The sequence below is a fragment of the Coregonus lavaretus genome (assembly GCF_964263955.1).
Source record: "Coregonus lavaretus genome assembly, chromosome: 1".
Lineage (NCBI taxonomy): Eukaryota > Metazoa > Chordata > Actinopteri > Salmoniformes > Salmonidae > Coregonus > Coregonus lavaretus.
The window spans coordinates 66,574,481-66,602,187 of NC_139988.1; the positions used below are offsets into that span (position 1 = coordinate 66,574,481).

A 27,707-nucleotide genomic window follows, 5' to 3' on the forward strand; every position below is an offset into this window, starting at 1 on the left:
GTAAAATATGCCTTTTTATTTAGAGAGAAAACACACCAGAGCAACTGACCGTGTACATAAAAGCAGCAGGTGGTCCTTTTGCCTCTGACCCGAAGATCGGCTGTCAATTTCAGTTTACCGACATTCCTACATGTTGAATCGCTGCCGTTCTTCAAAACCCAGAAGGTAATCCCTAACAGACCACTGTCACCAGCAGTTTCCAGACGTTCGTCTTTCTGGTGCATTTCCTCATACTGCCATCATGAAGACATAAATGCAATCGCATGCTCAAACATTGTATTTGGGTAATTAATTGGTGACTCGGCTGCTTAGAACTGAAAAATCTAATCAGGTTAATTGAAGTTTGTCTATAGTGGAACAGAATTTAATAATCGGATTTGCGGCTGTCTAGATAGAGAATGTTCAGCTATCCATTAGTTTACCATAACCTAAATGTCTGCTGGCAGTCAGGTAGTGGTGAAGCGGATTGCACTCAGTTCTGCTCTCAATTAAATATCAGCACACTATCAAAATTGTGAAGTATTACATGTGGGTAGATTTCTGAAGCTTACATACCAGTAGTATATGACTAGATAGATACAATGTAAACATGTCGTGAGGTTGTACATATATATATATATATATATTTCAACATGATTTTACAAAGGCTAAATACTATGATACTGTATTGCTATTGAATATGCAATGTCCTTTGCAAGCTCAGGGATTTTGTATGCTTGTTAGGAGAGTCTTTGCAATGCTGTTGATGGCACTGAAGGTGGCGCTTTCTGGGAATGTCTGGATGAAGTCTTTGCCCTCCTCTATACAGGTTGTGAGCAGAGGGTCCAGGGGCACAGAGCCTGAAATGGGAAACAAACAATCTGAGGCCTTATAATAATAATAATAATATGCCATTTAGCAGACGCTTTTATCCAAAGCGACTTACAGTCATGCGTGCATACATATTTTTTTTTTTTTTTGTGTATGGGTGGTCCCGGGGATCGAACCCACTACCTTGGCGTTACAAGCGCCGCGCTCTACCAGCTGAGCTACAGAGGACCACAGACCATAGAAAGCAACATACACACAACAAGCAGCTAACACACTGGCCTACTTTAGAAAACAACACACTACGCTGTCTTTTGAGGTCAGAACTTGAAAAGATCAAGTCCTATTAACATTACATTAAAAGGCTGTGTTTACAGAGGCAGGCCAATTCTGATCTCCAGGAAGAGGGTTGGGCAGCCCTGGTCTACTACATACGTCTACCCCAGGGCTCTCCAACCCTCTTCCTGGAGAGCTACCCTCCTCTATCGCTTTGACTGAAATGTATAATCTCTTCCACCAACTCTTACAAGCACTCCACTGCAATGAAGACCAACCATTTTATCAGTGCAGCTCTGCTGTAAAATGCCTGCTAAATGGCGACAAGCAGTTTCAGAGGGCTGGAGTTGGTTGGGTTAGATTGACATCTAGTGGCTGTTCAATTAAATACATGTCATATCTCTAAAAGCCGATTCGAAGGCTCCGTATGGAGGGTGTGACGCAATTGCGAAGCCTCCGGAGGCTTACGGAGGCCAAATCAAGCGCCGTGAATGCCTTCAACCAAAATGTGTCTTCTGCATTTAACCCAACCCCTCTGAATCAGAGAGGTGCGGGGGGCTGCCTTAATCGACGTCATCGAAACTGCGACCTTTCGGTTACTGACCCAACGCTCTTAACCGCTAGGCTACCTGCCGCCCCAAATTCTTTAACAATGTGGAGGGCTCCGTATAGCTCTGCATTGACATGATTTGTTGACGGTAGGTGGGGGCTGTACGTCCTGTTTAAACACAAACTCACTTCCTTGACAACTTCGTTCACAAAAGCTCTGCTCTGCGAAGCGCAAGAAGTATGAATGCCCTGACTTCTGCAGAGGCCGCATCGCAGTAAATGCTGTATGGCCAATGCAGACGTCAGAATGACCATAACATCGGCTTTTACCCAAATATACTGATCCTGTCAACTTGGCCAGCTCCTCTCCTCCTCCCTTGGAGAAGATATTACTGCATTCCTGTAAGCAAACACACTATATTAGAATGGTCAGAACTGGCATATGCTAAGATTCTAATATGACAAAATATATACATTTTTAAATTACATGGCTTCAGACTGATGATTGTGTACAGTGAAATAATGCACATGAAGCTAATCTAAAACTAACTAGAGACCTGTTTGCAACAAGCACTGTATTCCAGCACAGAAGGTGTGTGTGTGTCCATTCATATAAAAGTACTCACAGAGCAGTGTGGACACACAAATCCACTCATGTTCTCCACAATCCCCAGGATGCGCAGGCCTGTCTTCTTACAGAATGTGATCTCTCTCCTGACGTCCCCCGTCGATACTGCCTGCACAGAAGAACAGCATATCTAAGTACAATATAATACACTGCTCAAAAAAATAAAGGGAACACTTAAACAACACAATGTAACTCCAAGTCAATCACACTTCTGTTAAATCAAACTGTCCACTTAGGAAGCAACACTGATTGACAATACATTTCACATGCTGTTGTGCAAATGGAATAGACAACAGGTGGAAATTATAGGCAATTAGCAAGACACCCCCAATAAAGGACTGGTTTTGCAGGTGGTGACCACAGACCACTTCTCAGTTCCTATGCTTCCTGGCTGATGTTTTGGTCACTTTTGAATGCTGGCGGTGCTTTCACTCTAGTGGTAGCATGAGACGGAGTCTACAACCCACACAAGTGGCTCAGGTAGTGCAGCTCATCCAGGATGGCACATCAATGCGAGCTGTGGCAAGAAGGTTTGCTGTGTCTGTCAGTGTAGTGTCCAGAGCATGGAGGCGCTACCAGGAGACAGGCCAGTACATCTGGAGACGTGGAGGAGGCCGTAGGAGGGCAACAACCCAGCAGCAAGACTGCTACCTCTGCCTTTGTGCAAGGAGGAGCAGGAGGAGCACTGCCAGAGCCCTGCAAAATGACCTCCAGCAGGCCACAAATGTGCATGTGTCTGCTCAAACGGTCATAAACAGACTCCATGAGGGTGGTATGAGGGCCTGACGTCCACAGGTGGGGGGTGTGCTTACAGCCCAACACCGTGCAGGACGTTTGGCATTTGCCAAAGAACACCAAGATTGGCAAATTCGCCACTGGCGCCCTATGCTCTTCACAGATGAAAGCAGGTTCACACTGAGCACGTGACAGACGTGACAGAGTCTGGGGACGCCATGGAGAACGTTCTGCTGCCTGCAACATCCTCCAGCATGACCGGTTTGGTGGTGGGTCAATCATGGTGTGGGGTGGCATTTCTTTGGGGGGCCGCACAGCCCTCCATGTGCTCGCCAGAGGTAGCCTGACTGCCATTAGGTACCGAGATGAGATCCTCAGACCCCTTGTGAGACCATATGCTGGTGCGGTTGGCCCTGGGTTCCTCCTAATGCAAGACAATGCTAGACCTCATGTGGCTGGAATGTGTCAGCAGTTCCTGCAAGAGGAAGGCATTGATGCTATGGACTGGCCCGCCCGTTCCCCAGACCTGAATCCAATTGAGCACATCTGGGACATCATGTCTCGCTCCATCCACCAACGCCACGTTGCACCACAGACTGTCCAGGAGTTGGCGGATGCTTTAGTCCAGGTCTGGGAGGAGATCCCTCAGGAGACCATCCGCCACCTCATCAGGAGCATGCCCAGGCGTTGTTGGGAGGTCATACAGGCACATGGAGGCCACACACACTACTGAGCCTCATTTTGACTTGTTTTAAGGACATTACATCAAAGTTGGATCAGCCTGTAGTGTGGTTTTCCACACAAGTGCGCACTTCAGGAAAAGGGTCGATATTTGTCCGAACAAAAGGTTCCTGTTGCCAACATTTAAGACCCACCCCAGTGAATTTTTTTGGTTTCTCTTCTAGAGAGGAGGCTGATCACTGATAAAATATAGGGAGCAGGAGTTGACAACACCAATCTTCCTTGTGCTGTACCTGTGGTGTAGTGATCAGAATGGCTCCGTCCACTTTGTGCTGCTTCTTCAGGTTTTCCAGGACGGCCAGGTGCTCGTCTGACGTCCCCGGGGGCGTGTCCACCAGGAGCACATCCAGCTCCCCCCACGCCACGTCAGACACAAACTGTCCAATCAGAGCTGGGACGTGACCATACGGCAGGTGGTGGGGGAGAAATAGGGGAGAGAGAGACAGAAAACGTGAGAGGATATTGATGCGAGACCACAGTCCCACCCAGTAAGCCCCTACGCTCTTCATGTTGATCATGGGCCGTATGCTTCAAGCGTCACAAAGGAGGAGTGCTGATCCTGTGATCAAAAATTTAAAAAAGTAACTGCAGAAGCTCCACCTTGGCCTCTAATAGCCTGATGTAGACTTAGCATACCTGTTTTCTTTGGGCCCCTCCAGATAACTGCTTCGTCTGGGTCCTCCAGCAGGAAAGCTATGGACATGAGCGCCAGGCTCTTCTGGGCATCTGTGTAGACGGGCACCCAGCCTGAGTCACACTGGTGCACCTCTGGCTTGCCCACACTCAGCATGCGGGGGATACTGGGACCACACAGGTCCACGTCCAGGATCCCAACCTGATACCCAGACAGACAGAGAGACAGACAATGGACAGGTCAAACATGTAGGTATGTGTGAACATGCACATCGTTTTGTGGGCTCAATATTCCACACAGGTCCAAAATACCAACCTGAGAAATAGATCCTGTACAGTCAGGTCTCACAAACATACATGGTTGGGCAGATTACTTGGAAAATGTAATCAGTTCCTGATTACACATTACATGACAATAAAAGCAATTAGTAACAAAATCCACTTGATTACTCGAAATGAGTAGCATAATCTGGTATTGGTATTTTATTAGGATCCCCATTAGCTGTTGCGAAAGTAGCAGCTACTCTTCCTGTGGTCTTCCTGGGGGGGTTCTACTAAGCTATATGGAATTGTTTTAAGAATGTCATACCAAGGGTCATTCTGCTATCTGATTTTAAGACCCCTTGAAGTATCAATAACAATTATTTGATGAACATTGTTATTTGGCCTTACTGCTATTAGCCCATATATACACACTGAATAACAGATTCACTACATGGAACAACAGATAGTACCAAAAAAATTATCAAAAGGAAGTTTGTTCTTAAGTATCTGTCCTATATCTGAGAGATATAAGAAAGATCATGTATTGAACCCCTTATTTAGTGTGTAGCCCAAACTGTTCGGACGCTACAGACAGAAGTTGGAAGACCGGCTGTACCGACTTCAGACGGGTCCCAAGACGCTTGTGGGGGTCGTAGAGAAAAACGGAGAACACCATCGTGTTCGTGAGAGTCTCATAATAGTTTGTAGGCTAAACCGTTCAGACGATTTTGTGAAAAGACCGATTTTCGGGATGTCTCATGGTCTGACAAACACCGCTCTAGCTCTGCCACCTTTCACTGCAGATGTAGAAGAGCAGTATCGGCGGATGAGGTGGATTGAGACGCAGCCAATGAATGAACCAGATTTTTATGGGGATGTTTTTATTATGCTAATCTGATTTCCGCTGGGGCGTGGACATCGACTCTAGCGGGATAATACAGAACATTAATAAACAAGAACAGCTCAAGGACAGAACATAAATGTAAAAACGGCACACAGCCTACATATCAATACATAAGAGCACCTCCTCCCAGCTGCCCACTGCACTGAGGCTAGGAAACACTGTCCCAACCGATAAATGTACGATAATCGAGAATTTCAATAAGCATTTTGCTACGGCTGGCCATGCTTTCCACCTGGCTACCCCTACCCCGGCCACCAGCTCTGCCCCCCCTGCTGCAACTTGCCCATGCCCCCCCCACCGCTTCTCCTTCACCCAAATTTAGATAGCTGATGTTCTGAAAGAGCTGCAAAATCTGGACCCCTACAAATCAGCTGGGCTACACAATCTGGACCCTTTCTTTCTAAAAAATTAGCAGCTGAAATTGTAGCAACCCCTATTACTAGCCTGTTCAACCTCTCTTTCGTATCATCTGAGATCCCCAGAGATTGGAAAGCTGCCGCGGTCATCCCCCTCTTCAAAGGGACACTCTAGATCCAAACTGTTACAGACCTATTTCCATCCTGCCCTGCCTTTCGAAAGTATTTGAAAGCCAAGTTAACAAACAGATCACCGTCCATTTCAAATCCCACCGTACCTTCTCCGCTATGCAATCTGGTTTCCGAGCTGGCCACGGTAAAGGTCCTAAACGATATTATAACCGCGATTGATAAAAGACAGTACTGTGCAGCCGTCTTTATCGACCTGGCCAAGGCTTTCGACTCTGTCAATCACCGCATTCTTATTGGCAGACTAAATAGCCTTGGTTTCTCAAATGACTACCTCGCCTGGTTCACCAACTACTTCTCAGAGTTCAATGTGTCAAATCGGAGGGCATGTTGTCTGGACCTCTGGCAGTCTCTATGGGGGTGCCACAGGGTTCAATTCTCGGGCCGACTCTATTCTCTGTGTATATCAATGGTGTCGCTCTTGCTGCTGGTGACTCTCAGATCCACCTCTACGCAGACTACACCATTTTGTATACATCTGGCCCTTCATTGGACACGGTGTTAACAAACCTCCAAACGAGCTTCAATGCCATACAACACTCCTTCCGTAGCCTCCAACTGCTCTTAAACGCTAATAAAACTAAATGCATGCTCTTCAATCGAATGCTGCTTGCACCCGCCTGCCCGACTAGAATCACTACTCTCGGCGGGTCTGACTTAGAATATGTGGACAACTACAAATACCTAGGTGTCTGGTTAGACCGTAAACTCTCCTTCCAGACTCACATTAAGCATCTCCAATCCAAAGTTAGATCTAGAATCTGCTTCCTATTTCGCAACAAAGCCTCCTTCACTCATGCTGCCAAACATGCCCTCGTAAAACTGACTATCCTACCGATCCTCGACTTCGGCGATGTCATTTACAAAATAGCCTCCAACACTCTACTCAGCAAATTGGATGTAGTCTATCACAGTGCCATCCGTTTTGTCACCAAAGCCCCATATACTACCCACCATTGTGACCTGTACGCTCTCGTTGGCTGGCCCTCACTACATATTCGTCGCCAAACCCACTGGCTCCAGGTCATCTATAAATCACTGCTAGGCAAATCCCCGCCTTATCTTAGCTCATTGGTCACCATAGCAACACCCACCCGTAGTATGCGTTCCAGCAGGTATATCTCACTGGTCATCCCCAAAGCCAACACCTCCTTTGGCCGCCATTCCTTCCAGTTCTCTGCTGCTAATGACTGGAACGAACTGCAAAAATCTCTGAAGCTGGAGACACTTATCTCCCTCACTAACTTTAAGCATCAATTGTCAGAGCAGCTTACCGATCACTGCACCTGTACACAGCCCATCTGTAATTAGCCCACCCAACTACCTCATCCCCATATTGTTATTTATTTTGCTCATTTGCACCCCAGTATCTCTATTTGCAATGCACATCTTCTTCTGCACATCTATCACTCCAGTGTTAATACTAAATTGTAATTATTTTGCACTATGGCCTATTTATTGCCTTACCTCCATAACTTACTACATTTGCAATTTGTTTACAGAGAAATAGCATTGTATATGGTCAAAATAAAATTCTATCAGTTTGCTAAGAGCTGGCAGCAAGCTGATAGGTCTGCTGTTAGAACCAATAAAAGCGGCTTTACCACTCTTGGGTAGCAGAATGACTTTGGGATCCCTCCAGGCCTGAGGACAAACACCTTCCTCTAGACACAGATTAAAGATATGACAGATAGGAGTGACCATAGAGTCAGCAAGCATCCTCAGTAGCTTTCCATCTAAGTTGTCAATGCCAGGAGGTTTGTCATTATTGATCGATAACAATTATGTTTCCACCTCTCCCACACAAAATTCAAACTTACAATGTATTTCTTTCATTGTCAGTTTTTTAAATGCTTGAATATGATGGCTCACTGGCTGTTCATTGTTGGCATTTCCTGCCTAAGTTTGCCAGTGAAGTAATCATTAAAATAATTGGCAACATCAAATGGTTTTGTGATGAATAAGCCATCTGATTCAATAAAAGATGGAGTTGAATTTGTCTTTCTGCCCATAATTTCATTTAAAGTACTTACGTTTTTTTCCCATCATTCTTTATATCATTGTTCTTGGCGTCATAATACATTTTCTTCTTCTTTTTGTTGAGTTTAGTCAAATAATTTCTCAATTTGCAGTAAGTCAGCCAGTCAGATGTGCAGCCAGACTTATTAGCCACTCCTTTTGCCCCATCTCTCTCAACCACACAGTTTTTCAATTCCTCATCAATCCATGGAGCCTTAACAGTTCTAAGAGACAGTTTCTTAACAGGTGCATGTTTCATAAATTCATAAAGTGCAGCGTCTGGATGCTCCTTAAATCACATCAGCGCAGTGGTCCTGGATGACCTTGTTCCTGTAGTGTTTGTAAACACCCCGGTAGGTTGATTAATAACCTGAACCAGATTACAGGCACTGATTAGTGAGAAGCTTCCTCTTGGGCGGACAGCTTGATGAAAGAAAGTAGACCTCTCTGTTTACATCCCCATACACTATCAAGCATTTCACACACATTATTTAGATACTGACTGTTAGCACTTGGTGGCCTATAGCAACACCTCAAAATAATAGGCTTTAGATGAGGCAGGTGAACCGTGAACCACGCACTTCAATAACACTTGACATGAGATCTTCTCTAAGCATTACAGGGATATGGCTCATATACATACATACACACACATATACGTACATACATACACACACACACACTCGATCGGTCAAAAGATTTAGAACACCTACTCATTCAAGGGGTTTTCTTTATTTTTACTATTTTCTACATTGTAGAATAATAGTGAAAACATCAAAACTATGAAATAACACATATGGAATCATGTAGTAACCAAAAAAAGTTATGTGGGAACTCCTTCAAGACTGTTGGAAAAGCATTCCAGGTGAAGCTGGTTGAGAGAATGCCAAGAGTGTGCAAAGCTGTCATCAAGGCAAAGGGTGGCTATTTGAAGAATCTCAAATACAAAATATATTTAGATTTGTTTAACACTTTTTGGGTTACTACATGAGTCCATATGTGTTATTTCAAAGTTTTTATGTCTTCACTATTATTCTACAATGTAGAAAATAGTAAAAATAAAGAAAAACCCTTGAATGAGTAGGTGTGTCCAAACATTTGACCGGTAGTGTATATATAACACCTCCCATAAGCATTTCTGTATCTTCTATAGCTGTTATATCATTTTATTGCTACTGCTGTATCATCAAAGGAATTATCCAAGTGAGTCTCAGAAATGACTAATATATGTATGTTATCTGATGTTAGCAAGTTATTGATTTCATGAACCTTATTTCTAAGGCTACATACACTATATATACAAAAGTATGTGGACACACCTTCAAATTAGTGGATTCGGCTATTTCAGCCACACTCGTTGCTGACAGGTGTATAAAATCAAGCACACCGCCATGCAATCTCCATAGACAAACATTGGCAATAGAATGGCCTTACTGAAGAGGTCAGTGACTTTCAACGTGGCACCGTCATAGGATGCCACCTTTCCAACAAGTCAATTCATTAAATTTCTGCCCTGCTAGAGCTGCCCCAGTCAACTGTAAGTGCTGTTATTGTGAAGTGGAAACGTCTAGGAGCAACAACGGCTCAGCCGCGAAGTGGTAGGCCACACAAGCTCACAGAACGGGACCAACTAGTGCTGAAGAATGTAAAAATAATCTGTCCTCGGTTGCAACACTCACTACCGAGTTCCAAACTGCCTCTGGAAGCAACGTCAGCACAAGAACTGTTTGGTGGGAGCTTCATGAAATTGGTTTCCATTGCCGAGCAGCCGCACACAATTTGCAATGCCAAGCGTCGGCTGGAGTGGTGTAAAGCTCGCTACCATTGGACTCTAGAGCAGTGGAAACACGTTCTCTGGAGTGATGAATCACGCTTCACCATCTGGCAGTCCGACGGACAAATCTGGGTTTGGCGGATGCCAGGAGAACGCTACCTGCCCCAATGCATAGTGCCAACTGTAAAGTTTGGTGGAGGTGGAATAATGGTCTGGGACTGTTTTTCATGGTTCGGACTAGGCCCCTTAGTTCCAGTGAAGGGAAATCTTAATGCTACAGCATACAATGACATTCTATACGATTCTGTGCTTCCAATGTTGTGGTAACAGTTTGGGGAAGGCCCTTTCCTGTTTCAGCATGACAATGCCCCCATGCACAAAGCGAGGTCCATACAGAAATGGTTTGTCTAGATCGGTGTGGAAAAATGGTGTGACCTGCACAGAGCCCTGACTTCAACCCAATCAAACACTTTTGGGATGAATTGGAACGCTGACTGTGAGCCAGGCCTAATCGCCCTACATCAGTGCCCGACCTCACTAATGCTCTTGTGGCTGAATGGAAGTAAGTCCCCGCAGCAATGTTCCAACATCTAGTGGAAAGCCTTCCCAGAAGAGTGGAGGCTGTTATAGCAGCAAGGGGCGGACCAATTCCATATTAATGCCCATGATTTATGAATGAGATGTTCGACAAGCAGGTGTCCACATACTTTTGGTCATGTAGTGTATATTAATATGGGCTATTTCAGCCCTTTCCTGGGTAGCTTCTCAGAGATAGACATAATATGGAGAAAAACAAAGCAAGATAAAAATAAACATTCAGCAGTCCATTAATCAGTTGGTGTGTGTGTGTGTGCGCTGCGGGGTTGAAGCTACGAACCCTTCCAATCTCATTACTTTTAGCCAGCATCTGCTTCCTCAGACTGATCAGTTCCCTCTCTAACTCTGCCCACCGAACTCCCCAGCATCCTTGGATAAGTGCTGGCTGCATCTTCTTGATAAATGTTTTTATATTTTTAAACATTAGTAATTTAGCAGATGTTCTTATCCAGAGTGACTTACAGGAGCAATTAGGGTTAAGAGGGTTAACTTTCGGTTACTGGCCCAACGCTCTTAACCGCTAGGCTACAGTACCTGTCCCCCCAATGGCATCACTGCTAAAAAGTCAGCTTCACTGTCAATTTCCAGGCAAAGCTTTTCCAACCCTCATTCTTTGACTATGCAATTATAGGCCTACTATACACCCAGCCACAGATTGAGGCCAGTAAAAGAGGAAATTGTCATTTGAATGTCTGACTCACCCTTAAAGCCTGGATCCGCGGTTGCTTTTCACAACAGAAGCCGCCCACTGCTTGAATTGAGAGTGATTTTTTTGGGGAACGAAAACATGGGGGTTTTCTGAGCAATATTTCAAATTATTAGGACATGTAAACAGCTTAAATCGGTGTTCCAGCGGTGTATTTGACCTGCGCATACACCAGAACCGGGTAGCGCAAGCCTCCCACTATTATGCGCGAGTGAAGGGAGTTCCGAAAAACGTCTTCTTAGTTTTCACATAAAAACGTTATACAGTGAGGGAAAAAAGTATTTGATCCCCTGCTGATTTTGTACGTTTGCCCACTGACAAAGAAATGATCAGTCTATAATTTTAATGGTAGGTTTATTTGAACAGTGAGAGACAGAATAAAAACAACACAATCCAGAAAAACGCATGTCAAAAATGTTGTAAATTGATTTGCATTTTAATGAGGGAAATAAGTATTTGACCCCCTCTCAATCAGAAAGATTTCTGGCTCCCAGGTGTCTTTTATACAGGTAACGAGCTAAGATTAGGAGCACACACTTAAAGGGAGTGCTCCTAATCTCAGTTTGTTACCTGTATAAAAGACACCTGTCCACAGAGGCAATCAATCAATCAGATTCCAAACTCTCCACCATGGCCAAGACCAAAGAGCTCTCCAAGGATGTCAGGGACAAGATTGTAGACCTACACAAGGCTGGAATGGGCTACAAGACCATCGCCAAGCAGCTTGGTGAGAAGGTGACAACAGTTGGTGCGATTATTCGCAAATGGAAGAAACACAAAATAACTGTCAATCTCCCTCGGCCTGGGGCTCCATGCAAGATCTCACCTCGTGGAGTTGCAATGATCATGAGAACGGTGAGGAATCAGCCCAGAACTGCACGGGACGATCTTGTCAATGATCTCAAGGCAGCTGGGACCATAGTCACAAAGAAAACAATTGGTAACACACTACGCCGTGAAGGACTGAAATCCTGCAGCGCCCGCAAGGTCCCCTTGCTCAAGAAAGCACATATACAGGGCCGTCTGAAGTTTGCCAATGAACATCTGAATGATTCAGAGGAGAACTGGGTGAAAGTGGTCAGATGAGACCAAAATCGAGCTCTTTGGCATCAACTCGCCGTGTTTGGAGGAGGAGGAATGCTGCCTATGACCTTAAGAACACCATCCCCACCGTCAAACATGGAGGTGGAAACATTATACTTTGGGGGTGTTTTTCTGCTAAGGGGACAGGACAACTTCACCGCATCAAAGGGACAATGGACAGGGCCATGTACCGTCAAATCTTGGGTGAGAACCTCCTTCCCTCAGCCAGGGCATTGAAAATGGGTCGTGGATGGGTATTTCAGCATGACAATGACCCAAAACACACGGCCAAGGCAACAAAGGAGTGGCTCAAGAAGAAGCACATTAAGGTCCTGGAGTGGTCTAGCCAGTCTCCAGACCTTAATCCCATAGAAAATCTGTGGAGGGAGCTGAAGGTTCGAGTTGCCAAACATCAGCCTCGAAACCTTAATGACTTGGAGAAGATCTGCAAAGAGGAGTGGGTCACTTAGAAATGTCCTTGTTTTCGAAAGAAAATACTTTTTTTTGTCCATTAAAATAACATCAAATTGATCAGAAATACAGTGTAGACATTGTTAATGTTGTAAATGGCTATTGTAGCTGGAAACGGCTGATTTTTAATGGAATATCAACATAGGCGTACAGAGGCCCATTATCAGCAACCATCAGTCTTGTGTTCCAATGGCACGTTGTGTTTGCTAATCCAAGTTTATAATTTTAAAAGGCTAATTGTTTGAATATTCGCAAATGGAAGATACACAAAATAACTGTCAATCTCCCTCGGCCTGGGGCTCCATGCAAGATCTCACTTCGTGGAGTTGCAATGATCATGAGAACGGTGAGGAATCAGCCCAGAACTACACGGGAGGATCTTGTCAATGATCTCAAGGCAGCTGGGACCATAGTCACCAAGAAAACAATTGGTAACACACTACGCCGTGAAGGACTGAAATCCTGCAGTGCCCGCAAGGTCCCCCTGCTCAAGAAAGCACATTTATAGGCCCGTCTGAAGTTTGACAATGAACATCTGAATGATTCAGAGGAGAACTGGGGGAACGTGTTGTGGTCAGATGAGACCAAAATCGAGCTCTTTGGCATCAACTCAACTCGCCGTGTTTGGAGGAGGAGGAATGCAAACCTGGTGGCCAACTACAAGAAACGTCTGACCTCTGTGATTGCCAACAAGGGTTTTGCCACCAAGTACTAAGTCATGTTTTGCAGAGGGGTCAAATACTTATTTCCCTCATTAAAATGCAAATCAATTCATAACATTTTTGACATGCGTTTTTCTGGATTTTTTTCTTGTTATTCTGTCTCTCACTGTTCAAATAAACCTACCATTAAAATGATCGACTGATCATGTCTTTGTCAGTGGGCAAAAGTACAAAATCAGCAGGGGATCAAATACTTTTTTCCCTCACTGTATGTCCGAACTCAGAATCAAATAGTCTAATTTTCTGCATTTTATCAAAGTCCAATCAGTAGCTTGATTTCAGATGTGTCCATGTAAACAGGATTATTACTGAAATCGTTCTTCTTGCAAAGCATGTAAACATTTTAAACAAACAATTATATTAACCTGACTATCCACAATAATCGCATTATTGTGTGCATGTAACAGTGCTTATTGTAGATCAAGGGGAGGCCTTGAGACATGGATTGTGTGTGTGTGCCATTCAGAGGGTGAATGGGCAAGATAAAAAAAAATATAAGTGCCTTTGAACGGGGTATGGTAGTAGGTGCAAGGTGCACCAGTTTGAGTGTGTCAAGAACTGCAACGTTGCTGGGTTTTTCATGCTCAACAGTTTCCCGTGTGTATCAAGAATGGTCCACCACCCAAAAGATTCCAGACAACTTGATACAACTGTGGGAAGCATTGGAGTCAACATGGGCTAGCATCCCTGTGGAACGCTTTCGACACCTTGTAGAATCGATGCCCCGACAAATTGAGGCTGTTCTGAGGGCAAAAAGGGGTGCAACTCAATATTACAAAGGTGTTCCTAATGTTTTGTACACTCAGTGTAAATGCCTCATGAGCTCAGTTCAACTGTTGTACACTATCTAAAATAAGCTTGTTTTACTCCAATGTTTGTAAACAACTTACATGTAAACAAACACTGTATAGCCTCAAAACATGGTTAAAACTATAATGTTGATATCATGGATGGTCAGTCCTTGCATCCATAGTCCCGTGTAGCTCAGTTGGTAGAGCATGGCGCTTGCAACGCCAGGGTTGTGGGTTTGATTCCCATGGGGGACCAGTATGAAAATGTATGCACTCACTAACTTTAAGTCGCTCTGGATAAGAGCGTCTGCTAAATGACTAAAATGTAAATGTATGAATTTGAGAGCGGTTACATTTCTCCATCCCCATCCCTTAGCTTTTTAGCAAAATGGGTGGGGAGAATGCTTTATTATTGATTAAATTAAGGATTCTAGCTTTAAATTAAGACCACATTTTTTTTATTATTCTATTAATTTTTACGATATAGGCAATTTTGACTTTGTGGCTGTGGTAACTAGTGACAACCCTCTAGCTGCTACTACTGCCGGCAGACTCAGCAGACACAGACAGAAGACACAGACAGACACCGCCGACACGCACTGACAAGTGACAAAGTCACAAAGTCACAAATAAAATGGCAAATGTTCTCCTGTTTAGGTCTGTGTTGACATTGTTGCCATTACAATCAAGTTTGCCTGCTAGCTACTTGTTATCTAACGTTAGCTGCTAACATTTCTGTGATCGACAATGTAGCTATAAGCAAACGTTTGCTAGCTAGCTTGCGTCTTGTATTCGGACTGTTTTGTACTTACTAATAAGGAGTTTACTCTAGCTAGCTACATTGTCTAAAAGGCATAAACCTCATGAGATGCCCTAATGCAGGGGTGTCAAACGTCCGGCCCGCGGGCCGGATCAGGCCCGCAAACGGGTTTAATCCGGCCCGCGAGATGATTTTGGAAAAAAAAGAAGAAAAAATATATGTATTTTTTTTGTAAAGTATAAAAATGCGCTGCAATTTTTCAATAAAATAAACTGCTGTTCCAATTGCGTCCACTGGATGGCGCAATAGCAATTGTGTTAAGCAAGCAAACTGTTTATACCGGGGCAGAGCAAGTAGGTCAAGCACGTGCAGCCAATGAGCTACTTTGTTTTGCCCGCGATATTTATTACGGCTTCTACTTTTAACATTATGTGCTTTGGCACCCTCATTGCCCCAATATGTCTCTGTCAAAAAAGAGAAAAGTGGACGCAGAGTGCAGAGTGTTCCAAGAAAAATGGTCATCCTATTTATTCACGGAATTGAATGGGAAAGCTGTATGTTTGGTGTGTTCAGAGCATGTTGCAGTGCTGAAAGAATATAACCTTCGTCACCACTATGTGAGTCTTCATGCCGACAAATATGACAACTTTCAAGGACAGCGGAGATGAGAGAAGGTGAATGAACTGTTGGCGGGTCTGAAGAAACAGCAGTCTGTGTTTACTCACAGCCGAGGCATCAGTGACGCTGCAGTGAAAGCTAGCTACCTCATTGCTAATGAAATCGCAGTGGCTTCAAAACCATTTAGTGAGGGTGAATTTGTAAAAACATGCATGATGAAGGCAGCGGAGATTGTGTGCCCTGAAAAGCGGCAGGCTTTTGCAAATATCAGCCTGACAAGAAACACAGTTGCAGACAGGATTTCCGATCTTTCAGTGGATTTGGACAGCCAGTTGAAGCAAAAAGTAAAGTCATTTATTGCGTTTTCGGTTGCAATTGATGAAAGCACGGACATTACAGATGTTGCACAACTGGCCATTTTCATCCGCGGAGTTGATGACACATTGACCGTCACCGAGGAGTTTGTGGAGTTGGTGCCGATGACAGATACAACGACAGCAGCTGATATTTTTACCGCACTCGTCGGCGTGCTGGACAGGGTCGGAGTGGACTGGTCCCGCGCTGTCAGCCTGGCTACAGATGGTGCGCCCTCAATGATCGGGAAAAAAGCAGGCGTTGTGACAAAGTTCAGAGAGAAAGTGCAATCTGCAAATGGAGGACGTGATTTTTTGACTTTTCACTATATTTTGCACCAGGAGGCTTTGTGTTGCAAGTCATTAAAGATGGATAACGTCATGAAGGTGGTCATCCAAACTGTTAATTTCATCCGATCCAGAAGCCTGAATCACCGTCAGTTTGACAGCCTTCTCAGAGAGAAAGACCACATCTATGGCCTGCCATACCACACTGAGGTAAGATGGTTAAGCCGAGGTGCTGTGCTGAGGCGTTTCTTTGATTTACGAGAAGAAATTGAACAGTTCATGGAAGAAAAGGGCAAACCAGTGTTAGAATTTCATTCCGCAGAATGGATGCAGGACCTTGCATTTATGGTGGATGTTACAGAGCACCTGAATAACTTGAACAAACAGCTGCAAGGGCGCAACAAAGTTGTCACGCAGTATTATGACAGCATACGTTCTTTCAAGTTGAAGCTGTCATTGTGGGAGACGCAACTTGCCGGTGGTGATGCAGCTCACTTCCCCTGTCTGAAAAATGTGTGCGCGACCCAACATGTGGCAGACATGAAGCGGTTCAAAGATAAAATAACGGGACTGTTACGGGAGTTTGAGCAACGCTTTCAGATTTATGTTTATATGTTTTTATGTTGATGTGCTATTGTTTTTAATTGATTTTATTTTATTTGTATATTTAACCTATTCTTGACTCTGTGGTTCTTGCACTTGTTTGGGGAACAGGATTTCATTATTTTATCTACATTTCTGCCTGAGAAATGACACCCTGATATAGTTCTGTGATCTGTGAAACAGTTCTGTTAATCACTGAGGCATTGTGTGTTTGTGTGTTCTTTTTCTTTAGAATTTTCTAATAAACTTGACGTGTTTTATGATTAATAGTGATGTTGTGCTTGTACTATTTTGGACACACTGTCCTCAGGCTCCAGCTTTATGTTGTATGTTGATCGTATTAAAACAAAGAAAACAATCTGAAGTTGTTGTTTTTAAGTTATATATACCATGTTTTTCCGGTCCGGCCCACTTGGGAATAGATTTTCCTCCATGTGGCCCCTGAGCTAAAATGAGTTTGACACCCCTGCCCTAATGCTTTGTTTCAACTAATGTTAGCTAGCTAGCTAAAGCTAAATGTGCAGATTGTTGACATGACAGTATGTATGGTTTATTGTACCCCATTCATAGGTACGAATTGCTTTAGCGTCTATTGACGATAGTATCTTGCGCTAAACATTAACATGCATCGCTTTCATATCAGCGAGAAATAATAATACAAAAATTGAATTAATACACACCTTTAAAGGGTTAGGGTTCCCACACAGCCATATTTCCATGTTACCGCGCTTATTTACAGAAAACAGATGGAAGACAGAGTGGACTACCTGTGCTAATTAGCTATCTGCGTCTTCAAAACACCTGTGTGTAAACGGAAGACGGACGCCACAAACGTGTTGTCACTGAAAAATACTGTTGGCTGCAACTGTGTTAAAACCGGTTAAAACAGTGTACAGTAAGTGTGTATTTTGCATTTGTGAAATTATTTTGATGTGATATGAAAGTAGAGGGAATTTGTAGAACCGTACCGCAATTGAGAATCGATTCACGTTTAGATGGAGTATTTGGAGTGTTTTGGAACATGTAAACTCCTTGGACTATAAGGAGTAACGTTAGGCTCCTTTAGTCCATTATTGGGCTAGGTTTGTTGATGATAATGCTAGCTAGCTAGGTGGTTGGCAGTTAACGTTAGATAGCCAGTAGCTAGCAGGCTAACTTGATTATAAAGGCAACTATGTCAACACTGACCTGAACAGGAGAACGTTGGCCATTTACTTGTGACTTTGTCACTTGTCAGTGCGTGTTGGCTGTGTCTGTGTCTGCTGTGTTTGAGTCTGGCAGCTAGAGACCTTCCGCTTCCTCTCACTCCACTGGCTTCCAGAGCGAGGCACCAATGAAGGTCGTTCGAGTGGGTGGGACAGCGCAAAGACACACCTTTCCCCAGCCCAGCCCTGGCTATGGCTGGGCCAAATACCCATGTTTTCGTTCAAACCATTTTTTCTCTCTCAAAACACAAGCAGTGGGCGTCTTCTGTTGTGAAAAGCAACTGCGGATCCGGGCTTTAGCATAACAGAATGGAGCTGTGTTGACCCATCAAAAATGTCCATTTGATACAAAGATCCTGATCAAATGTGTGATGATTCACACACACACACAATTATATGAATGCGATGCCTCCCACCTTCTTGCCTGCGTGTCTTAGGGCCAGGGCTAGCTCTGTGGTGAGGGTGCTCTTGCCCACCCCTCCTTTTCCCGACAGGATCAACACCACATGTTGGACCTGGGCCAAGTTCCCACCTTCGGTTTCACCTGCGGAGAAACAAGTCAGTGAAATATACGGACATGAAGGCATGAACAAATACACAGAGAGGGTATGTTAATCAAATCAAATCTTATTTGTCACACGCGCCGAATACAGGGGGTACCGGAACAGAGTCAATGTGCAGGGACACAGAACAATGCAAATAATCCAGGTAGCCATTTGATTAGCTGTTCAGGAGTCTTATGGCTTGGGGGTAGAAGCCTTTTGGACCTAGACTTGGCGCTCCGGTACCGCTTACCGTGCGGTAGCAGAGAGAACAGTCTATGACTAGGGTGGCTGGAGTCTTTGACCATTTTTAGGGCCTTCCTCTGACACCACCTGGTATAGAGGTCCTGGATGGCAGGAAACTTGGCCCCAGTGATGTACTGGACCGTACGCAATACCCTCTGTAGTGCCTTGCGGTCGTTGGCCGAGCAGTTGCCATACCAGGCAGTGATGCAACCAGTCAGGATGCTCTCGATGGTGCAGCAGTATAACTTTTTGAGGATCCATGCCTAATCTTTTCAGTCTCCTGAGGGGGAATAGGCTTTGCCGTACCCTCTTCATGACTGTCTTGATGTGTTTGGACCATGATAGTTTGTTGGTGATGTGGACACCAAGGAACTTTAAGCTCTCAACCTGCTCCACTACAGCCCCGTCGATGAGAATGGGGGCGTGCTTGGTCCTCTTTTTCCTGTAGTCCACAGTCATCTCCTTTGTCTTGATCACGTTGAGGGAGAGGTTGTTATCCTGGCACCACACGGCCAGGTCTCTGACCTCCTCCCTATAGGCTGTCTCATCGTTGTCAGTGATCAGGCCTACCACTGTTGTGTCGTCGGCAAACTTAATGATGGTGTTGGAGTCGTGCCTGGCCATGCAGTCATGGGTGGACAGGGAGTACAGGAGGGGACTTAGCACGCACCCCTGAGGGGCCCCCTTGTTGAGGATCAGCGTGGCAGATGTGTTGTTACCTACACTTACCACCTGGGGGTGGCCCGTTAGGAAGTCCAGGATCCAGTTGCAGAGGGAGGTGTTTAGTCCCAGGGTCCTTAGCTTAGTGATGAGCTTTGAGGGCACTATGATGTTGAACGCTGAGCTGTAGTCAATTCATAGCATTCTTACGTAGGTGTTCCTTTTGTCCAGGTGGGAAAGGGCAGTGTGGAGTGCAATAGAGATTGCATCATCTGTGGATCTGTTGGGACGGTATGCAAATTAGAGTGGGTCTAGGGTTTCTGGGAAAATTATATTGATGTGAGCGCATGACCAGCCTTTCAAAGCACTTCATGGCTACAGACGTGAGTGCTACGGGGCGGTAGTCATTTAGGCAGGTTACCTTAGTATTCTTGGGCACAGGGACTATGGTGGTCTGCTTGAAACATGTTGGTATTACAGACTCAGTCAGGGACAGGTTGAAAATGTCAGTGAAGATACTTGTCAGTTGGTCAGCGCATGCTCGGAGTACACGTCCTGGTAATCCGTCTGGGCCTGTGGCCTTGTGAATGTTGACCTGTTTAAAGGTCTTTCTCATATCGGCTACGGAGAGCGTGATCACAAAGTCGTCCGGAACAGCTGATGCTCTCATGCATGCTTCAGTGTTGCTTGCCTCGAAGCAAGCATAGAAGTAATTTAGCTCGTCTGGTAGGCTCGTGTCACTGGGCAGCTCGCGGCTGTGCTTCCCTTTGTAGTCTGCAAGTTTTTAATGTCCCGTTGGTAGGATATCCGTGATCGTAGTTCGTCTATTTTGTTATCCAATGATTGTATGTTGGCTAATAGGACTGATGGTAGAGGCAGATTACCCACTCGCCGTCGGATCCTTACAAGGCACCCCGACCTACGTCCCCGATATCTCTGTCTCTTTCTCATGCGAATGACGGGGTTTTGGGCCTTGTCGGGTGTCTGAAGAAAATCGTTCCCTCTCATTAAAGAAAAAATGTCAGCCAGTACGAGGTGAGTAATCAATGTCCTGATATCCAGAGGCTCTTTTAGGTCATAAGAGACGGTGGCAGAAACATTATGTACAAAATAAGTTACGAATAACGCGAAAAAACACACACAATAGCACAATTGGTTAGGAGCCCGTAAAACAGCAGCCATCTCCTCCGCCGCGATTCTTTTACACAGTCCTATTACTGTGAAAGCAGCTTATCACTCCATTTAGATATGGACATTTATGACATTTACTAATTACATCCATTAAATCTCTCATTACTGTGTGTTCGCTGACACTGAAAGATCCTAAGGACCAAGTCATGTTATCACTTGACCCTGGCCGGAGGCAACTGTTCAAGTTTATATGCAGGTTGACTTTTATTTTTTTGAGTCTTGTCCTGGAGGCAGAACTGAGCGATTTCCCCTTAGATAGGCCAGCTGTTGCCTGGAAACCCGACACTGAATTGCATTGAATTCTATGTCGGGCAGAAATTAGCATTTTAATCAGGAAAGTTTCCTTTCACGACATCTACAAGCCAGAATGTTGAATAAAATGATATTTTAACGCACTTTACCGGGTGTCCATGCGGTGGGTCCTTTTGGCGGTGGGAATGTGAGACAATATATCCATAGGAAAGTATAATTACATCAACTTGTCAAAGCGCTGGTAGTGAGTTCAGATTTCTATCACCTGAAGCATGCACAGAACCATGTAAACATGTGCACGAGCTTGGCAAGTATGCATGCATTTTTATCTTGTGCGCATGCTTCAGGTGATAGAAATCTGAACGCACTACCAGCGCTTTGAAAAGTTTATTTAAGTATACTTTCCTGTGTATATATTGTCTCATATTCCTACCGCTAAAAGGACCAACCCCACAGATAACCGGTAAAGTACATTAAAATATCATTTTATTCAACATTCTGGCTTGTAGAGGTCGTGAGAGGAAACGTTCCTGATTCAAACGCTAATTTCTGAACAACGTAGAATTCAATCCAATTCAACATCAGGTTTAAAGGTAAGGCCAGCTGCAAAGTCAAAATTGGCTATATTAAAAAAAACATGAAAAATGTGCTTTCTAGTCTTCATTTAAGGTTAGGGTTAACAGTGTGGTTAGGGTTACATTTAAAATCAGATGTTTTGACTTTGTGGCTGTGCCAGCTAGTGACCACTCTGCAGAGCTGCCCCCAGAACAAGATTCATGATGAAAAATGCTAACCTGCAGTTCATACACTGTTCAACTAGTTAAGTGCAAGAATTGCATTGCCAGATGATGACTTGCATTAGTCTAGCAAAAACTCGATTTGAAGGAAGGTAACTAGCTAGCTAGCTCCTGAACTTCAGGTCGAGTTTTGGCTAAGCACTGCCACTAGCCTTGCACATGACAGCTTCTCAAGCACATTAACCCACTTCCTATGAAGTCAAAATACATAATTATAATTAAGCAATATGTGTAAATATTACGGTATCTAGCTCGCTATCGAACAGATTAGAGCTAGTTGTTAGCTAATTATCTAGATAGAAGCTAACGTTAGCAATGTGAAAGCGTGACAGTTTCTCGTTCCGACATGTTCATAATAGAAAGACGCCTTATTTTCAAAGAAGGACGCTATTTACACATGCATGACCTCATGCATAATAACTGGCTGCGTAATATTGTTTTCATACCATTGTTTTGTTCCATATTTGCTTTATAGATCACTTTTCTTTTTACAGTTGTCGTGTTGTTGGAGTGTTCCGTATACTTCCGCACCTCACGTCACATGAGTACCAAACATCCAATCGAACAAATAGGATTGCGTGTTGCAAAAATGTTGCAAAAATAAACAACCAATCAATTGCCTTTGCGTCTATTCTGTCATATGCGCATTAACCTAACCCTGGGTGTATTCAACCGGGTCCGCGAAAATATTTTTTACAAATAAAATAAAAAGTGTATTTGTACAAAATATTTAGGAATATCTCTAGCAACAATAGAATAACCAACTTTTTTTATTACATACCTAAAGTAGAAACGAGGAGAATGTCTTTCTAATGATGTCTTACTTTATTTCTCAACTCCAAATATTGAGCAAATTACACTCATTGGAACCAATTACACTCACGGAAGTATCTGACATAGGCTTTGAAAAAGCACCCACGAATAGGCTACCAGTGCAGCAAATGCCGCTTGTAAAATGTATTGACTTGGACATACATTTTTGCCAACACATGGATGGCTAACCTTTGTTTAACCAGCTAAACAGCTGCTCTTAGTGAAAATATGTTTCGAGTGACCCTTCTAGCTAATAGGCTACGTTGGAGTTTACACTTCCTCTTCCAATTATAATGTGGGGAGGTCAAAATAAGGGTAGTCTTTTTGGTCTTAATTTAAGGTTAGGCATAATGTTAGCAGTGTGGTTAAGGTTAGGTTTAAAATTAGAATTTAAGAACAGAAATTGTAGAAATGGCCTGGGTTTAGCCATAATTATTACTTTACTTTGCGACCGGGAGACCCATGGGGCGGCGCACAATTGGCCCAGCGTCGTCCAGGGTAGGGGAGGGAATGGCCGGCAGGGATGTAGCTCAGTTGGTAGACCGTGGCGTTTGCAACACCAGGGTTGTGGGTTCGATTCCCACGAGGGGCCAGTATGAAAAAAAAAATATATATATATATAATAATGTATGCACTCACTAACTGTAAGTCGCTCTGGATAAGAGCGTCTGCTAAATGACTTAAATGTAAAATGTATAAACTTTTTTTAAACTAGTGGCAACCCACATTCTGGTCATGACGAGAGAGAAAAAACTGTTGGGGGAGATTCTCTTCTGCACTGTTCAACCAAACCAGTAAATCTGGAGGAGTTAAAATAGAGTCGCATGTCTTCTGTAGCTCAGCTGGTAGAGCACGGCGCTTGTAACGCCAAGGTAGTGGGTTCGATCCCCGGGACCACCCATACACAAAAATGTATGCACGCATGACTGTAAGTCGCTTTGGATAAAAGCGTCTGCTAAATGGCATATTATATTATTATTTATTCCGGTCGGAAACAACTTCAGAGAGCAAGCTCGCAAACGTGGCTCTCAAGAACCCAATGGGGCATTCTCCCTTCCCGGTTCCTCAGCCTTAAGTACTGCTCACAGCTGGGACCATGTGAACTACAATCCTGACGCTCTGTTTGAATGTTTAGAAACGCAAATAATCCTTGCTTGTGATACGCTTTTGGAAACATAAAGCCCTCTATTTTACATCAAAATAATTTCACAAATGCTAAATATACACTTAATGTACACTGTATAAACAGGGTGCGGTTTTGGAAGCATAAGGACCTGATCTTTCATATTAGCGATAAATAATTTTCAAAAAACAAACGTTTTAATTGATACACACCTTGATAGGGTTAGGGTTAGTGCTTGTGCTCCGAACACGTGTGTAAGCATAACACGGGAAATGTTTCAGATTTTTGCCTGGTGCACAGGGTGTATGCACATAGCATAGAAGCTACTTGATGCTGTTAAAGCAGCTTTGAGGCCACATACTACAAGTGCGGTCATGCAGCCTTGGCCTCTATTGAATTTCACAATTATGATTTCTGTACCTACCCTAGAACCCTTTCCCCCACTCACTTACACATTTTACACATCCTTTCTGATTTTGGCTATAAAGGTAATTCATTTCCCTTGCATATTTCCTAATGTTCATAAAGGTAAACTTTTAATATTTTTGTAATAGTGTCACATTTTGACAATATTATCAAATAAATATTTACTCTCTGTTCCGAATTCCCATGCTTTATCTAACCAGGGCAATGAGAACATGCATCAATAAATAAAGGCTGTTAATACTGCCACAAATGACACCTACATAAAGCCACAATACAATCTCTACCACAATTTTATATCTACCCTATTTAGATAGGCAAATTAGCATAGACTCCCCCCTTTTAGCACACTTATCCAATCAGTGCTAGGTGTGGGCGGGTAAGGGTTTTGTTGATGTCTGGCGTGCAGGGAACTAGGTCATGGAGCAAGTTGCACCTGTCACACTCAGGAGTCTGGTATAGAAGACATGACATGTAAGATGAGTCACTGCAAGATAGTTCATAAGAAGACAACTATAAGGTAAGAACCTTTTCCTGGTTTAATGAAAGTAGGGCAGCAGGTAGCCTAGCGGTTAAGAGCGTTGAGCAAGCCACTTAACAATAATTGCTCCTGTAAATTGCTCTGCATAAGAGCGTCTGCTAAATGACTGAAATGGCTATTGTATTATATATTTGACAGTCCTTAGATGTCAGTTAAGTATAGCCAGCCTATGGCTTTTATGTGAATCAAAAATGTCAACTTTAACAGTGTATGTATCTGTCCCTTGGGATAAAAGCACCTCAATAACTCTGTTAAAAAACTGTGTACAATTTAAACTGCTACTAGTCAAACGTAAATCAGACGACAAATTACACTTTTGGTTCAACTAACTATTACTATGTAATGAATATATAGGAAATCATTAGGGATTTATGTATTGGAAAACCAATATTTACTTAAATTCAGGGGGAAACTACTTACATGTAAATGTTTACTAAATAACCCATTGCATCTTGGACATAAGGGAGAAAGCTAAGAGCAATTCAAACTTGGCTCTGAATAAAAATGTATTAAGAAATTAAGAAAATAAACGAACTGACAATGTGTTTGGTGCTCATGCATAAAAATACATGGGTTGCGCTTGTATCCAGATAACATACATTAGATTTGGATTGACGTGGAGCCATGGATGCAGCCTGGGTTACTCAGATGACGGTGATAGAGTATGTAGGCTAAGCACCATTAAAGTGAGGCGCACCAGACTCCCTTATCTAAACCATTGCCAATGATCTGGTGCACCTGTTTGTACAGCAGTCTACCAGCTGCTACTTGTTTTCTGTGGAAACATTAGGCCTAAGCAAGGCATGCCATCAGGTGCAGATTCCATTCCAACTCAACTGCACTGAGCATACATTATTTGACCCCAAATCAAATCGTTATCATAGGGACATACATTTTTACTGGGAGGGTGGTGGGGGATGAGAACATGTAGGGCTTAATCATTTATGATCACATCACACAACGCAGTCAGTAGGTCAAACAACAAGATCACTGTTGATCTTGTGAACCAAATCAAATCCTTATCATAATGGCCAGAATTTTTATGGAAAGGACAAAGGGGTTGGGGTGGGGGTGAGAGAATAGGACTTAATGCTTTCTTTTTTTGTGTGCCAATTTTGATTTACTTTGTAATTTTTTCATTCGGGGGTTACAGGTACAGTATTCAAATTCATATATCATTTCATATATTCAGTTCATATTACATTTTCATTCATTATTTTCCACATATACTGTATATCTATGTTGTACCTGTGGGCTGCCACTCAGAAGAGAAAAAAGAAAAACCTTTTTAAAAGACATAATACAAAGTAAAGCTAATTTTGCTCATGAGTTTAAAGGCCCAGTGCAGTCAATAATGTGATTTTCCTGTGTTTTATATATATTTCTACACTGTGAGTTTGGAATAATACTGTGAAATTGTGAAAATTAGGATAATGCCCCTTTAGTGTAAGAGCTGTTTGAAAAGACCGCTTGAAATTTCAGCCTGTTTTGGTGGGATGGAGTTTTGGCCTACCTGGTGACATCACCAGGCAGTAAATTAGCTAATAGACCAATAAGAAAGAGTTCCAAACCTCTCTGCCAATAACAGCTAGTTGTCAGTTTTTCCCTCCCCACTCAGACCACTCCCAGACAGTCCTAGCAAAATTCTTGCTTGAGAAATTGCACTTTGGTAAGAAGCTATTATTGTTTCTTTTTGACCATTTTAATTGAAAACAATCACAGTAAGGTACTTCATTGTTACCCAGAAATGATTTGATATTGAGATTTAAAAAACGTCTGCATTGGAACTTTAAGATATAGTACATTTAGTATGTAAAGGAAGTTAAACAAGAATAGGTGGGCCTCCACCCCCAACCCCCATCCCATTCACCCAACCCCACCCAGGGGCTTAATAATTTATGATCACTCGATGCAGTCAGTAGGTCAAAATACATTATCACTGTTGATCTCGTGAACCGGCTCACAGACTCCAGACTCGCTGCCAAAATGGCACACTAGAAGGCAGGTTGGATTTAAAGGTCATACTTACATGTGGAAACAGTTCATATGGAGCAACAGCACTTCAACCTCAGACAAGGGAGAATATAGGTTAGCAATTCCAGTGTTCAGTTTGTGTGTTGTTCTGTGGAGCCTGTATGTTTCAAGCAGGCTAGGGGTCAATTCTATTTAAATTCAGTAAATTCAGGAAGCAAACTGAAATTCCATTTCAATTCAGTTTAATTCCAATTTCAGTTAATTCAGTTTAGTTTAATATGAAAATGTATGCACTCACTAACTGTAAATCGCTCTGGATTAGAGCGTCTGCTAAATGACTAAAAAATGTTTAAAAAAAATAAAAAAACATCAAATTTTAGACATTCTAAACTTCCCATAGTTAAATCAACGTTGACTTCACTGTAAACACTGACTTTTGCACAAATCAGCTATTTTGACCACCTTCCCAACAAGTTCAACAAAGACTTAGAGCATATGAAATCTTTATCTATTTTTCCGCTATTCAAATCTGGAATCAGATTAGAAATACATACTACCAATCCAGAGATAGAGCTATTTAAGTAACCATATCAACTACTTTTTCTCACAACTTTTAGATACAACTGCAATTTTGACCACTTTCCCAACAAGGTAGACAAATATCTTCTATCAAGCAAGAGATACAGCTGTTTTAGTAACCACATCAAATACTTTCATTAAGCGAACTTCCCACTGTTGAATTAAAGTTGGAATCCGTTGCTGTGAAACTACCACGTCCGTATACGATATTACAACAACAAATAGGTTACTTCAACCAACAAACACTGTTTTATTCCCTCAGATGCTCATCTCCTCTTTTTTTGTAATTAATTTTTCACCCTCCTTTTTCTCCCCAATTTCGTGATTACGATCTTGTCTCATCGCAGCAACTCCCCAACGAGCTCGGGAGAGGCGAAGGTCGAGTCATGCGTCCTCCGAAACATGACCCGCCAAACCACGCTTCTTAACACCCGCTCACTTAACTGCACCAATGTGTGGTAGGAAACACCGTTCAACTGATGACCGAAGTCAGC

The 27,707-nt window shown here is 43.2% G+C and overlaps 1 protein-coding gene across 1 annotated transcript; it reads right to left on the bottom strand.

The window, feature by feature from the left end:
* nubp2 (nucleotide binding protein 2 (MinD homolog, E. coli)) lies at nt 1–22,307 on the bottom strand. Its single transcript, XM_084148424.1, has 7 exons — nt 22,207–22,307; nt 18,489–18,616; nt 4,373–4,571; nt 3,970–4,127; nt 2,259–2,369; nt 1,963–2,032; nt 1–839 (listed from the first exon to the last, which is right to left on the bottom strand). Exons 1-7 carry the CDS (start codon nt 22,220–22,222, stop codon nt 700–702), a joined length of 822 nt encoding a protein of 273 aa, XP_084004550.1. The 5' UTR covers nt 22,223–22,307; the 3' UTR covers nt 1–699.
* Nucleotides 22,308–27,707: the final 5,400 nt, after the last annotated feature.

Excerpts from the sequence above, each read along its gene's own strand:
- nubp2 (XM_084148424.1), bottom strand. Across the intron at positions 2,033-2,258 it reads TTGTGTGTCCACACTGCTCT|GAATGCAGTAATATCTTCTC; the intron begins GTGAGTACTTTT and ends GTTTGCTTACAG. Across the intron at positions 840-1,962 it reads GACAGGATCAGTATATTTGG|GCTCTGTGCCCCTGGACCCT; the intron begins GTAAAAGCCGAT and ends TTCCCATTTCAG.